Source organism: Diorhabda carinulata, chromosome 9, assembly GCF_026250575.1.
Source record: "Diorhabda carinulata isolate Delta chromosome 9, icDioCari1.1, whole genome shotgun sequence".
Taxonomy (NCBI): domain Eukaryota; kingdom Metazoa; phylum Arthropoda; class Insecta; order Coleoptera; family Chrysomelidae; genus Diorhabda; species Diorhabda carinulata.
The window spans coordinates 18,250,402-18,265,401 of NC_079468.1; the positions used below are offsets into that span (position 1 = coordinate 18,250,402).

Sequence of the window (15,000 nt, forward strand, 5' to 3'; positions counted from 1 at the left end):
CCAAAAGTGGAAAGGAAGCTGTTGTTTCATATACGTTTAGTTTTGTTAATGAATAAAGAGATGGCAATGAAACGGGAACTCGAGTTGGTTATCTACAAAGTGTGGTTCATCCTTCATCCCTAATATATAGAGAAGGGCATGTAATACATAAATGTGGAAGGGTTCATCTATGCTCCGTGATTTCCACCTGCAGTTGTCAATGCTTTTCTGGGTATGTTCCGATATGCAGTGTTAATATTACGAATTTGTTATATATATCGAGCTCGAACCTTCAATTAAGATATTTTCTTAGATAATAAACTTAGTGTGATATTATAATATGAATACATTAAAAAACCCGTACAATAGCTACAATAATTGCACTAATATTGAATACCTGAACGCTCTCCCTATCATTGACATTAGACAGTTGCAAAATATTGGGCGTTGGGAGAGTTTAATATTTTTTTAATCTTAAAACATCTGGTTCATTACTTGATATTATAAAAAATAAATAATAATTGATTAATCATGACAGCCCCAGCAGCCGGTGGAGATACCAATAGGGGAAGAACAGTAGCTTACAAAGACAAAAGTAAACCTGCCGATGTCAGAACCAGTAATATTAATGCCGCTAAAGGTACAATTTCAAAATATTCTATTGATTACAGTTTTTTTACTCACACTCGGGAAATTTTGCACATACTCTTATATATTCAAATTCATTGTTTACGTTTCCTGTGAATTTTGATATCTAAAATTCGATTTAAACTTTCAGCTGTTTGCGATGCAATTCGTACTAGTCTTGGTCCCAGAGGAATGGATAAAATGGTATGCTAATTTGGCCTAACCGCTATTATTTTATAAATTATCTATTTAATTTCCAGATACAAGCTGGAAACGGAGAAGTAACAATTACAAATGATGGAGCTACAATTTTGAAACAAATAAATGTTATACATCCTGCTGCTAAAATGGTTGGTAAAACCTTATAATGTTACAATATTATCTATTTAGTTTCTATTTTAGTTAGTAGAGTTATCTCGAGCTCAAGATGTAGAAGCTGGAGACGGTACTACATCTGTAGTGGTTATTGCTGGTGCATTATTAGATGCCGCTGAAAAATTATTACATAGGGGCATTCATCCCACAGCAATTTCAGAATCTTTTCAAAGGGCGTCACAGTTAGCAGTAGATGTAAGTTTATATAACAGATGTTTCAATTTGTAGTATTGTTGTTTCTTTTTTTAGATTTTGACAAAAATTTCTACTCCTATTGAGATTACAAATAGAGAACTGCTAATCAAAAGTGCATCTACCTCATTGAATTCAAAAGTCGTCTCCCAACAATCTAGTTTACTGGGACCCCTAGCAGTTGATGCTGTACTTAAAATTGTTGAACCAGGTAGGCCAGTAAATTATCTTAGAACTGATTATTATTAATTCATATTTGTTTCAGGTAGAGAACAAGCATGTAATTTATCTGACATTAAAGTTATTAAACAGCTTGGAGGTACTGTAGAAGATACTGAATTAGTAGAGGGAATTGTATTTCCACAAAAATCTTCTAATGTTTCTGGACCAAAGAGAGTAGAGAAAGCCAAAATTGGTTTCATTCAATTTTGTATTTCACCTCCTAAAACTGATATGGATCATAATGTAATTGTATCAGATTATGCTGCTATGGATAGGGTATTAAAAGAAGAGAGAGCATATATATTAAATATTGTTAAACAAATAAAGAAATCTGGGTGTAATGTTCTCTTGGTAAGTAATTTTTTTATAAGTGAATAAGATACAATAGGTACATTTTGTATACTACATTAGTGAGGTGCTTTATTTTTTTTTAATCCTACTATGAACTGATTTTTGGTGACTGGATCTTTTAGGTCTATTGTGAGCTTTATTTGCATTGTTCTGGATGTGTTACGTCTTGTTTCCTTGCACTGAATGCACTGAAAACTTGGCCAAAAGTCCAAATTGTCTAGTGTTCAGGTATGCCTCATAACTTGCTAATTATGCAAAAAGAATGTTGGGGTGGATTGAAATATACCTGAAACGTCTGCTTGTCTCATTTTTGGTCACTTGAATGTATACACTAGTATGCATCAGAAATTTGTTTGTGCAGTGTCTTAAGTGTGTAAAATATGAAGAAAATTTTGAACTTTTTATGTGTGTCTTGGATATAATCTAGTTATGGGTGAAAGGTATCTGGGTTTGTAGTTAAATATTAATATCTAAATTATTTTTATTGAAAAGCAAAGAAAAAACAATAAATAGTAAACTTCTAGAAATACAAAATGAATTAACTTAATTTCTTGTTTAAATAAAACAGCATAGTATACGGAATCTGCTAAAAAGAAATTAGCTGCACATATTTGCCCCTTTTTGAAAATATCTTAGTTTTATTCCTATAATAGATATTCATATGTAATAATCTGTTCACCATTTTTTAAGAACTGAGTGGTAAAAACAATACGGAAAAATAACATGTTCAGAATGTTGTCTGCAATCACAAAGGCATTGTGAAGAATCTGTGGAGTGTAGCATTTATCAGCTGTGTTTCCCATTTTTGAAATGATGGCAAATTGCTAATAAATCGTATTCCTCCAATAGTCAACACATTTATTGTAAGCACTGCACTTTTAAGGAAGAAAATCATATTAGAAGTAAATATATAAAAAACTAAATGATATCAAGTAAAATCCAAATAAAAACAAAAATCAGAATAACAAATAGAACACTTTGGCTCTACACAATATATTCACTCAGAAGCTTATGCGCTTGAACACAAAGTAATAAAAAATTATTCAAGGTTCAATAGGACTGTTATAATATTGGAAGAACTATTTAAAGGCAGGAATTACACAATTAAAATGTATATCATTATTCTATTTTGCACATAATGATAGTATGGTAACATTTGTTTCAGGTCCAGAAATCTATTTTAAGAGATGCTGTCTCAGACCTCGCTCTGCACTTTTTGGATAAAATCAAATGTATGGTTATCAAGGATATTGAAAGAGAAGATGTCGAATTTGTTTGTAAATCATTAGGTTGTCGTCCCATAGCATCTTTGGATCATTTTGTTGCAGAAAATTTGATCACTGCAGATTTGGTTGAGGAAGTTGGATTAGCTGGAAATAGAATGGTGAAAGTAACAGGTTTGTAATACATAATTTAAAAAAATATCTCGAGCCTATTATGCATGTTTCATTGCCATAACTCCATACTGTAAATGTGATTATTATGGCAATAAAATAACAAAGTATACTTTTTTAATATATATTCCGAGCTTTCGATAACTATGTATTCATCATCAGGGACAACATGAGTTGGAAAGAAATTAATTTTTTGATGTTGAGGCCTTATAACTCCTGAGGGATGCAACTTGATAAAGAAATACATTTACCCCAATCGTCATATTTTGGACTCCCCTATAAGCCTCTGCCCTGTGTCCGTTGGTCATGATAATAAATGCAAATCATAATGACTAATACAATATAAAAATAAAATATGATCTTACTTTGGAAATGTAATGGCATATAAATGTCTCTGAAGTATGCTGCCAGAAGTTGGGAAAATATATGTAGATAGCTGAGAGGGTGAATAAATCGATAAAAACTCTGCACACTGAATAAAACAAAACAAGAAAAATATATACATAGGCAACAAACACCATTAAAAACTGGAATGATAATGAAATAAGGAATTGGGTGCAAAAAAGGGAAACATTTTGAGGAAGTTTGCAAAACCATGAAGGAAATGGGAATGGGAGGGACAGGAATCCTATCCAACACCTGAAAAGAGAAGAGAAAATTTTTTGTTAAATTTGAAATTTATAGATTTTTGTTTATTATTTCTTTTAAGGTGTAAGATTTTTTATTCTTCCTTACTACTTCAACAAATTCATTCTTTTCACAAATCTTGTTAACCTATTTGTTTCCAATTATAACCTAAAACAATTTATTTCATCATTTTGATTCTCTACCACATCTCTGCATGATGAAAGCTTTGTTGAAATTCTAGCCAGTAGTTAGAAGTCATAATTGAATCTAAGATATGAATATGTATTTTGTTTTTCTTTTTTTTAATCAACAAAGTGTTACACAACTTGCTCTTTTGGTATTATGTTTTATTATTTTTTTTTATTTTAATATAGGAGCTCAAAATGCTGGCCATACAGTAACTCTGCTGGTCCGTGGCTCGAATAAATTAGTACTTGAAGAAGCTGAAAGATCTCTACATGACGCCCTTTGTGTAATTCGTTGTCTCGTTCGTAAGAAAGCACTTATTGCTGGAGGTGGAGCTCCAGAAATTGAAGTTGCACTTAAATTAGCTGCTATGGCTGATAAATTGGAAGGAATCGATGCTATTTGCACAAGAGCATATGCTAATGCTTTGGAGATTATACCATTTACATTAGCTGAAAATGCAGGATTAAACCCCATCCAGGTAATAAATAAAAATTATATATTATTATTCGGAGTGTAGGTAGTAATGACATCAGCCTTCGGTATTCACCACATATTATCTGATTAAGGTAAATAAATTAAGTATTAAGATTAGTTGTCTTAACAAACATTGATATCAAACCTTATCTATTCTTATTCTATACATACAAGTTGGAAGGTGTATATTACATTGATTTAACTCTCGTAGATAAATCAAAAAACCTATGGTTTATATACCTACGATCTCATTGTCACAATAAATGCAATTAAGTGATATCGATACACCAATTTTATGAAGATGATCCGGTAATTAGCCATGGTTTAATTTTAGTTTAGGTAAAGGTAAAGACTCATGGATTTTGGAGTAATGATCATTAGATTCTGATGTAGCTTTCAAATAGACCACTTTCAGAGGAGTTTCTTGCATTGGGTAGTAACATCCTGAAATGGTACTAAAGGTATATTGATATTGTTAATTCTTAAGGTTTTTTTAGCTTTCTCTGTCTATTACACAAACATGATCCTATATCCAATAAGATATATTTCCAAATTTTTGGTAGGGTGGTGCTAGATCATCCAAACTTACGTAAAATTTTGTTCTATATTTCATTAAAACATGTACTTTTATTCGAACCAACACTATATTTACATTTATAAAGCTTTGTAACTTTTGCGGCTGTATTTGTATAACTTGAATAATTGTCTAAAATATTCTTTTTATATACCAGCAAAGCTTTTTTCGGGAGTTAGAGGCGATAATACAATGATCATCCCATTGATAAGGTCTAGGAGTGGTTGGTTTGATTTCATTTTTGATAGATATTGATTTTTTAACAATCTGGCAACCATCTTAATGAATATTGTAACAATTTGTGATTGTTTTTGTGTCTGAAGGATTCAGACTTTCTTATAAAACATTTGGAAACAATTTCAAGTTTGCTTGAGGATTATTATATGGTTTTGTGGATCTCAAGCTCAATTTATATTTTCAGACTGTTACTGAATTGAGGAATAAACATGCAAAAGGAGAAACTTCTGCTGGTATCAACGTCCGTAAAGGTGCAATCACCGATATTCTCGAAGAAAATGTTGTTCAACCACTTTTGGTCAGTACATCTGCTTTAAGTTTTGCAACAGAAACAGTGAGATCCATTTTAAAAATTGATGACATTGTGAGTATACTTATTCAAAAATATTTAATTTATGTATTCATTTTAATTTACCATCTTTCATATCAATACATTTGTCAATGATGAATGTCTTTTGTTATATATTAATCAATGGTAATTTTTCAAAGATTTTCTTGCACTGAAAACTTATATTATACTTCAATATTGAGCATACTTTTTTCTACCTTTTTTTGTATTTGCTTTTAAATATTTGTAACACATATATATACTTATAGTACTCATGTTATAAAAATATCAAAAAACCTATCGATAGAGAAACACAAAAAATGAAATCAAAATGAATCTAAAATTTAACTGATATCTGAAATACCAAATGAAGTGAATTTTATTTTTAGGTCCCAATTTTGCACAAAATATTTCTAGTGACAAAGAATTAAGTGTGATAAATATCTTATGCAATTTTTAATACAGCACTAGTCACCTAAATAGCAAAACAAGAAATAAAATAAGATTGATACTTGATTATGACTAATTTCAAAAAAAATTAATGACAAAAAACAATATCAAGTATTAAAATATAACTAAAACCAGACGAATTAAAACAAACATCTGAAAATTTTGAAAGAATATACATCTAATAACTCATTATGACATCATAAGATTATAATAATAAAATGATTAAATTATAAAATGATGAAACAACTTACATGAAATTTACGCAGGATCTTACGAATTTGTATCAAAAACAAAATGATCTCATGGGATTTTGGGAAGAAAAACTTTTTATTTCGCCAACAGATGCAAAGATTTTCAAAATTCATTATGCCGCACCCCCAAAAATATATGGTCTACCAAAACATCAACCTGAGGGAACATCTTTTATAAACGTTTCATAACAAAATAAATAATATATTACAGTGGTAAAAGATATATTAATGAAAAAATTAACATAATTTACTGCTGTAACAAAAATTAAATTTGAAGTATAGATTGTTTAGGGAGTCGTTTTGGCTTTTAAGCCCCTCTGCACCTATTCCTAAAATGATATTTTGTACATGACATTGTATCTCATTGTTCTGTCACCCAAATAAAGCTGTTTTTTGGAGTTTTTTCTCTCACTTTCCAAGGTTTTAGAACTACTCTTTTGAGGTACTTAACCTTTTTGTTGAAATTCATTGGATGTATGGATGCTCCTTACTACCACTGCTCACTTCTGTGAATCCAGCACTGATGAATAGTTAGAATTTCGTCTACTTCCAGTCGACGAAATGGAGTAATAATGGAGGCTTTTATAAAATTAACAATAACATAAAAAAGAATGGTGTACAGAATCTACCGTGTTCTCAAGATATTGAAACTTTAATTCATGTCATCCTATGCAACAAAAAAGATCAGTGATTATTAGTTTGGCTGATAGATCTATCCAACTATCAGATTTTGAATTTGGATACATAACTATTGAAAAAGTAAAAACTGCATTGAGAGAGGATAATTATCCTGAAAAAATTATAAATTACAAACAGAACTTTACAGTTCATTCTATTTCAACAGCAGATCAGATCAGCTGTTTTGTTAGATTGCCTAATTGGATGACATCGTACAAAATTCACAGCAAATTATACGTTGAAAGATGTGTTCTTTCCAAAATATCAGAAAATAACTTCAAAAATATCTATTTTTAGAAACAACATATATATGAACAGTGGATTAATAAAAAAACGGATTTAAATTACGTTAGTGTAATATATGCATATCTTTTAGATTTTGAACGAACAAACTATAAAAATTCAAAGTCATCTGTATAGATCTAACTTAACTGAACCTTAAATTGGACTTCTTTCAAGTTATTCAAAAACTTGGAATACATATAAAAAAATTACACTCATAACCTCATAACAATCACATATATCATTACTATTAATAATTTATACTAAATTTCTTATATTGAAAAAAATATATTCTACCTAATTCTTTTTCTGTTTTAGGTAAATACGTTCACGTAAGATCTGTTGCAGCACTAATATGTTGAATGGCATAGCAAGTTTATCTTCAGTTTCTCGATTTACTTAGTTTTAACTGTAATTTAATTAATAAATTTATAACAGTACTAAACATGTGTATGATTTCAGTGAATCCCTTAAATATGAAAACAAAAATAAATGCTCAACTGATTAGAAAAATAAAGTGTAGTTGGTGTATTGCTTTTTTTTTCAATACTGCCTATACTAGTCAACAACTTCATGTGTCGAAGATAGTGCTTAATAAAAACAGATATATATTATCGCCCACGTGAAACTCTGGCTTAATTTGGGTTCTGAAACATTTTTTTATGAAACTCATTTCTCTGTACTCCAGAAAAACATCTTGACTGGTCTAAGAGTTTAATGAGATTGGATTTACGATATTTTTTGTATCAAACTAAAAAACTTCGTTTATTTATTAAAGTATTATTTAGCTTTGTTAATCAGCTATAATAAAAACAAATTTATTGTTTTTTAATAATAAAACTAGATATTTTTTAAATGTGTGTCTTCAATTCGGATCAACATCAAAAAGTGGTTACGACCCTGTCCTTATAATTACGAGCCATTAAGGATGCCAATTTCGGCGATTTATCGATAACATCACGTTCTTCAGAGGATATGTAATGAAATAATCTTCGTGGTATTAGCCAGAAAAGTAGTTGTCTTCTTTAAGGAACGGTAAACAAACATTTTTTTATTGTAATGTTTCTATTGTTGATTGTAGAAAAAAGAATGAAGAACGTTGATCACCAAAAATAAGAACAAAATGAGACTATTCATAATAATCGTTATTGAAATTTTGTTTTGTTTACTTAGCATTGGAATTTTGATTTATGTATGAATATTATTTAATTGGTTATATAATTTATTTGCATAACGACAATTTATAAAATTTGATTAAAATTTATATCATCAATTTCTTAAAATTATTATAATGATCTAAATAACAAACGTTTATATTTACATTGAATCTAATATGTTTCACTATGTGTTCTGGAAGTCTATTTAACTTTGCTTTGGGTCATGCACACTTCTGGAATTTTTTCATGTAATTTCTTTTATTTTAATTAATCGTTTGAAGTCCTTTTGGCCACTATATTACCGTAATTCCCCGTTTGAATTTCTTCTCACTTGTTATATACTCGATTTTTCATTTTTTTTTCCCGATAACTCACTGTTTGCTTCCAAATTAATATCAATTCTCTTAAAAATATATACTCGAGTGGTTGACATAGAAAGGGGTCTAAGAATCGAGGAATTAAATAATAAATAAAACATATATATATATATATATATATATATATATATATATATATATATATATATATATATATATATATATATATTAAATAAAAACTAAATATTTAGTCAACATATTTAAAATATTGGAACCTTTAGAACTATTAAGTAATAATGCACTATAAAGTTAACAATAAATAATTATTTAGCATGCACACTTCTGGAATTTTTTCATGTAATTTCTTTTATTTTAATTAATCGTTTGAAGTCCTTTTGGCCACTATATTACCGTAATTCCCCGTTTGAATTTCTTCTCACTTGTTATATACTCGATTTTTCATTTTTTTTCCCGATAACTCACTGTTTGCTTCCAAATTAATATCAATTCTCTTAAAAATATATACTCGAGTGGTTGACATAGAAAGGGGTCTAAGAATCGAGGAATTAAATAATAAATAAAACATATATATATATATATATATATATATATATATATATATATATATATATATATATATATATATATATATATATATATATATATATATTAAATAAAAACTAAATATTTAGTCAACATATTTAAAATATTGGAACCTTTAGAACTATTAAGTAATAATGCACTATAAAGTTAACAATAAATAATTATTTAGCTTATTTAGGTTGTTGTGAGGTCACTCCTTAGCTTTAAGTTGATTGAGAATTTGGTCGGAAACGGTTTTAGTAGCTTTATCGGCATTTGGTATTAAAAACCTATCCATATCATTAATTTTCAAATTATCCCCATCTGGTACACCATATTTGAAAGTAATTAATTCGGGGTGTCGTTTTCTAGCTGTGATTTTCACTATAGCTGATAATGGTCGTTTAACGATTATTTCTGCAGCTCCTTTAATATCTGGTATTTCTCTCAAAACTACCAATTCAGTGTGTGTAACAATTAAGTGACTCTTGTACATGAAGCCATTTACTTTGACTTCTTGACAAGGAAAGTGTTCAATAACCTCTGGTTTCTTTAGGTAAGCCTGAATTTGTACGAGTTCTTGCCTTTCTTCAATGTCGACATGCTAAAAGTTAAAAGTTCTATGATAGCAAATGAAAGTAATTGTTTTTTTATTTATTGCTACCTAATTTATTTCATTAGATGTACTAACTATGATATACATACTGAAAAAATAGCTGATAATAGAAAATGAGGATGCTTAAATTTTAAATGTAAATGGAAATACATATGTAGATACTAAAGATCATGCTGAAAATCTTTTATAATTTTTTTAACGGTAGTAAAGGGGTACAGCAAAAAATTATTCCCTACTCACATTTAGATGAACTCCTTGCATTGGTTAGTCTTTATATGAATAGATATTTATAAAATGTTGAAAATTAGTACTAACAATGTTATAGAACAGTAGTATGACATATAACTTTTTTGATTATTAGATTTATTAATAAAAATTTCAATCGAACATCATTCAATTATACCCAAAAAAGGAACCTTGATAAAACTTTACTGTATATCGTTTTCAGAATATTTGGAATTGAAAATTATGAAGTAATAACCGATGCTGGTATAAAGTAATGATAATTAATTAAAAAAATCACAATAAGAAAATTGAAATAAAGAATAAAAACATATTAAAATTCAATTAAAGTAAGTTGGTTCAAAATGTCCTCCGTTTTTACAAACACACAAGTCTATCCTGTTTTCTAAAGAATCCATTAATTTTCTAAACGGTTGTGAATCAGTTATAAGATCATTAAAGAATTCTATGTATTAAGTATTGTAAGTGAAATCGCATGACCGAAGAGGCCAATCAATCGGAGCTTCTGCACCTCTACCAATCCATCAGTTCGGATACTGGTTATTCAACAAATTACAACACTTTAAATCTAGGTGCGGTGGAGCTTCATTGTGGATACAAATAGAGATCTTCACTAGCTTAACGATAAATCTTCTGATATGTTGACAAAGTGATTGTTTACCATTAAAAGAGTGTTGACAATGTGATACCCTTCAAACTTATGGATTGTCATCACACTAGTGGTGTGTGCATTATGGAAGTTAAAGGTACATTTTAAGAATTTGGATTGAAAACAGTCCTTTCTTATTATGTTTGACAATAATCCACTCTAACTGGTAGATCATCCAGTAAGAGCTTTCGGGCTTATCTGTAGAGATAAGGTAGCTGCTGCACTTTAAATTTTCTTTTTGTTACCTTTTTCTAAACATTCTAGGTTACCTGATACTTTATTTCCTCTTTCATCTTTTTGTTTTAATTTAATTTCTCTGCTAGCTGGGCATCCTCTGCTAACTATTTTTTGTTCATCAGTTCCCTCATAATTTCTTTTGTTTCCTTTTTGCGACACAGCCATTCTTATGACAGTGTTGTTAGAATAAGTGGCTAATATGAATTATCCAGCGTTTTTAGGTAACTCAAATTAGATTTTTTTGTTAATTTTTAAACTTGTAAATGCTCTTTGACACTCTTTCTCAATTTATACTTTTTGCTCTCTTCTATAACTTATTCAGAGGATCAAGATATTGGCAAAGACTAGTCATGAATCAATTTTGATTTTACAATGTAAAATCACACAGTTGCAAACCAGAAGTCTCAGTATTATTACTTAAAACATTACAATTGATCCAAACGTTAAAAAACTCTGGTGACTGAAATGGATATCCAGAAGAACTTAGCAAAGCTCACCTACTTGTTATATAATCAGAATAATTGACTTATTCGTTAAGTACAAAAGAAAAATATTCACTTACTTCATTTGCGACATTATCATGATCATCGTCGATACTGAATACTGGAGCAACATCCCTGTATCTCTTCCCAATTTTATCAGTACTAGATACATGTCTTTCTGGCATAGGACTACCATTAGGGTTTACGATATAATCTATTAATTTACCCTTAACTTCTGCAGATTTTGATTTCATAGCAGCGGAAATTTTTCCGAAAAGATCGTTGGACTGTGATGGTTTTTGAATACTTTGTGCTATTTTCAAAGAGAATGTAGGCGCACAAACTACACAGTTTTTGGGATTGTGATCTTGTAGAAATTCGTCGATGTTATCCGAAAAGTAATTATGCACAGCAATGTAGCCTCCCATTAATAAAGATACGTACTGGGTGTGTTTTTGAAGAAAAGAAGCAACCACCATATGTGTATATTGGTCTTCTTCATTTCTTCCTGACCCCAAAAAGCATAAATGTTCACCACCTGGAATATTACATTCTTAAAAATCTTTTAGACTTTTAGAGCAACATTCAATATAGTCAGATTAACAAAATGGCTTTTAGAAAAGAATCTATAAAATTATCTTCATAATTTCTTCATATATATCTTCATAATTCATCAATATTATAAATTCAATGCATTAACCAAATTTTAATATTCACCACATCAAATATCTGATAGATGTGAATTATAGCTACATTGTAGTTAATAACTTGGTTAGTCTAATTGAGTGTTGTTGTAGTTGTAATAAATGATGAGTTCCATCAACTTTTGTTTTATTCTTGTTTATTTTCATACCCATTTTTATTACTGCTTTGATTTACATCTTAATGTTTTCTTGTAACTTTTCTTGGGTCTTTGCAATTAGTATGACATAATCTGAGAATGCTCCTTCACTGATGTTAATTCATTGTAGTTGCTAATGTCCTACACACATGTGTGCTTTATTTTAAGAATAACAGAAGACCCAAAACGATTTTAATAGTAATTGACCATTATAATGGCAAATGATTCACAACACTGTGGAGCCGGTCATTCCAAAAGATATAAATACTCCCATATTATTAGTTAAATATAGGAGCTTAATAAGGTATTTTGTAATAAGCAATGTTTTTCGATAAGCTAGTCATATAGTATTCAGCGAAAACACTTGATGTATATTGCTTTAAAGGACATTGTCATATAATTGTTAAACTTCATGTCAGATAATTAGAATAAAAAATATGAGACCTGTAATTTATATTGCTCTGAACTTCCTTGTATATTCACTAGTTGTTCTCTTTAACATCATTACTGAAGCAAACTGCCATATCCAGTAGCTTAAATTGCTTGTTAAAAAATAACCAATTGAACTTACCTGCATTAGACTTGTGCGCTAGTGCTTGTCTCTGAGCACTGAGCAACCCTTGTACAGCTGTAGCAAATGCACTAGGTTCTTGCAACATTAAATTACAATCTAAATGGAAAGCTGTCGGCAAATGACCAGCATTATAATGTTCAATGGGCCTGCAATCAACTAGAAAGAATCTAACAGCATCTACATTTGTAGTTTCATGAGTTGTATTTTCTACTAACTCATGTACAGTAACTGGTAGACACAAAGCTTGTGAAACTAAGTTATCCCCTCTGGTATTGTAATTGGTCTGCAATAGATCATTACGAAAAGAAACTGGAGTTTTTAATGCATAATATTGTGCCAAAGTGCAAAAGTCCGAAACATCATCTGCTTCAAGACCACATGGCATATTAGAAAGACTGGTTATTATTTTATCTCTACTTTCATCTTTCATAGAAATTATCTGATCTCTAGCATTAACCACCATAATAAGTGATAAAAAGAATATAAAGAAAGGATCAGATTGTTGGAAGTAATAGTCCCACATGTTAATCACCACTTCTAAATTACAAGTAGCAGCAAAAAGTGACTGAAACCATGAGGTGCAATACTGATCTGGTGTTATTCTTTTTGTGTCTAAAAATGAACATAATTCTGGGTCGTGATATAGAAGTAGTAATCTTAAAATGTGAAATGCATTCCCATCAGTTTGACAACTTTGAGGCACAAAAGTGTCTCTTATTGCTTCAAACAGGTTATATGTTGTAGATCTTGGTGTTTTTAATGTTAAAATTGGAGCTAACAGTTCTATCCAACCATTATTTCTAATGTATGAAATATTCCGGCTTTTACAATAAAATGTAATAATTGATTCCAAATCTGATATAACGGATAATTTATCATCTTCCTCATTTCCTAATTTAGCTACAAAATTTGCACAGTCTTCCCTTAGTACAGTTTGATTTGGTAAATCATAAACTTCATTGAAATGATCCAATTGATTTCCCTTATCTCTAACATCTAGGCATATCTAAAACAAATACAAATATTTTATTATGAGTTTGCAGCTTTATTTCTTACTTCTCAATGTTCCTTAAGTAGATCAAGTTCAATTTTAAAAAATATTTACCTGCCATACATCAGACCTAAGATTATCTGGAAGTGCATTACCTTTACAAATACAATAAATATCGGTTGCTGAACATTCTTCTAACAAGGCATTTTCTAAATCAGTAATCCTAAAATAATATTTTTTACTATACAAACATATTTTTGTCTTTTGGCCTAATGTCAAAAACCTTACATAATTGAGACAATTCACAGTATTATTTAATCGCTTACCAGTGACTTTCTTCCCCAGGGCTTGCCATTATAACATAATTGAAGTGGTTTTTATCGTCTTAATAATTTATTTACAAATCTAAAGTAACGTGTCTACTATGACAAAAAACAGGTGTTGAACTGTTGACTGATGACAGTAATACTTGCATGTTCAATTTTGATCCATTTGTCAAAGTGACATACTAACCAAAAATTGCAAAAATCCCGAATAGTATTCTATATATTTTCTACACTATAATTAAAATTATAAATAAAAAATAATCAAGGTGATTTGTGGGCTTCTCGGAAACTATCACCTTGGATAATGGACGGTTGAGGTAAGGAGAAATAAATATTTCATATAGGAGAAAACTTGGCAAAAGGACTTTTCTGAAACTATGATCGGGTTAACCCGATCATGATCTGAATGTTCGGAAACTAACTTTCTTTCTACCCTGGTTCTATTTACTACTTGATTTGATAAAATATTTTTTCATTTGTCCGTCAGAAGTATAGGTTTTCTGAAAATACAATATCTTATCAATTTTTCTTTCAAATTAATCATTATTCTGTCACGGTTTTTTCGATGGGCTACCCAGATCAACCAAGGATCCTCCACAGAGAGTTCTTGCAGGTCAACCACATCCTTTTAGATAGCTAACTCGAGTTCCCGTTTCATAGCCATCTCTTGATTCATTAGCGAAACTAAACGTACATGGAAACAACAGTTTCTACCCTGATTCTACCGAGTAGAAAGGATCATATCATATGACTAC

The 15,000-nt window shown here is 29.8% G+C and overlaps 2 protein-coding genes across 3 annotated transcripts; one reads left to right on the top strand and one right to left on the bottom strand.

Moving 5' to 3' along the window:
* Window positions 1-383: 383 nt before the first annotated feature.
* On the top strand, window positions 384-7,675 carry LOC130898185 (T-complex protein 1 subunit delta). Of its 2 annotated transcripts, XM_057807276.1 has the most exons (10): window positions 384-619; window positions 758-810; window positions 867-956; window positions 1,009-1,176; window positions 1,231-1,384; window positions 1,439-1,746; window positions 2,912-3,143; window positions 4,142-4,434; window positions 5,426-5,605; window positions 7,549-7,675. In XM_057807276.1, exons 1-10 carry the CDS (start codon window positions 511-513, stop codon window positions 7,564-7,566), a joined length of 1,605 nt encoding a protein of 534 aa, XP_057663259.1. In that variant the 5' UTR covers window positions 384-510; the 3' UTR covers window positions 7,567-7,675. The 2 variants fall into 2 exon arrangements, with proteins under 2 accessions (XP_057663259.1, XP_057663258.1); XM_057807275.1 differs by having other exon boundaries at window positions 391-619; window positions 5,426-7,675.
* Window positions 7,676-9,391: 1,716 nt separating this feature from the next.
* LOC130898183 (TBC1 domain family member 23) lies at window positions 9,392-14,664 on the bottom strand. Its single transcript, XM_057807272.1, has 5 exons — window positions 14,246-14,664; window positions 14,034-14,142; window positions 12,926-13,934; window positions 11,594-12,051; window positions 9,392-9,890 (listed from the first exon to the last, which is right to left on the bottom strand). The coding sequence occupies exons 1-5, from the start codon at window positions 14,272-14,274 to the stop codon at window positions 9,498-9,500; spliced, it is 1,998 nt and encodes a 665-aa protein (XP_057663255.1). The 5' UTR covers window positions 14,275-14,664; the 3' UTR covers window positions 9,392-9,497.
* Between the last annotated feature and the right edge of the window lie 336 nt (window positions 14,665-15,000).

Bases quoted from the DNA above. Each gene is read 5' to 3' on its own strand.
- LOC130898185 (XM_057807275.1), top strand. From the start codon at position 511: ATGACAGCCCCAGCAGCCGGTGGAGATACCAATAGGGGAAGAACAGTA. The intron at 1,385-1,438 runs GTAGGCCAGTAA...TATTTGTTTCAG, and splicing joins ACTTAAAATTGTTGAACCAG to GTAGAGAACAAGCATGTAAT. The intron at 1,747-2,911 runs GTAAGTAATTTT...CATTTGTTTCAG, and splicing joins CTGGGTGTAATGTTCTCTTG to GTCCAGAAATCTATTTTAAG.
- LOC130898183 (XM_057807272.1), bottom strand. From the start codon at position 14,274: ATGGCAAGCCCTGGGGAAGAAAGTCACTG. The intron at 13,935-14,033 runs GTAAATATTTTT...TATTTGTTTTAG, and splicing joins TTAGGTCTGATGTATGGCAG to ATATGCCTAGATGTTAGAGA. The intron at 12,052-12,925 runs GTAAGTTCAATT...GTAATATTCCAG, and splicing joins AGCGCACAAGTCTAATGCAG to GTGGTGAACATTTATGCTTT.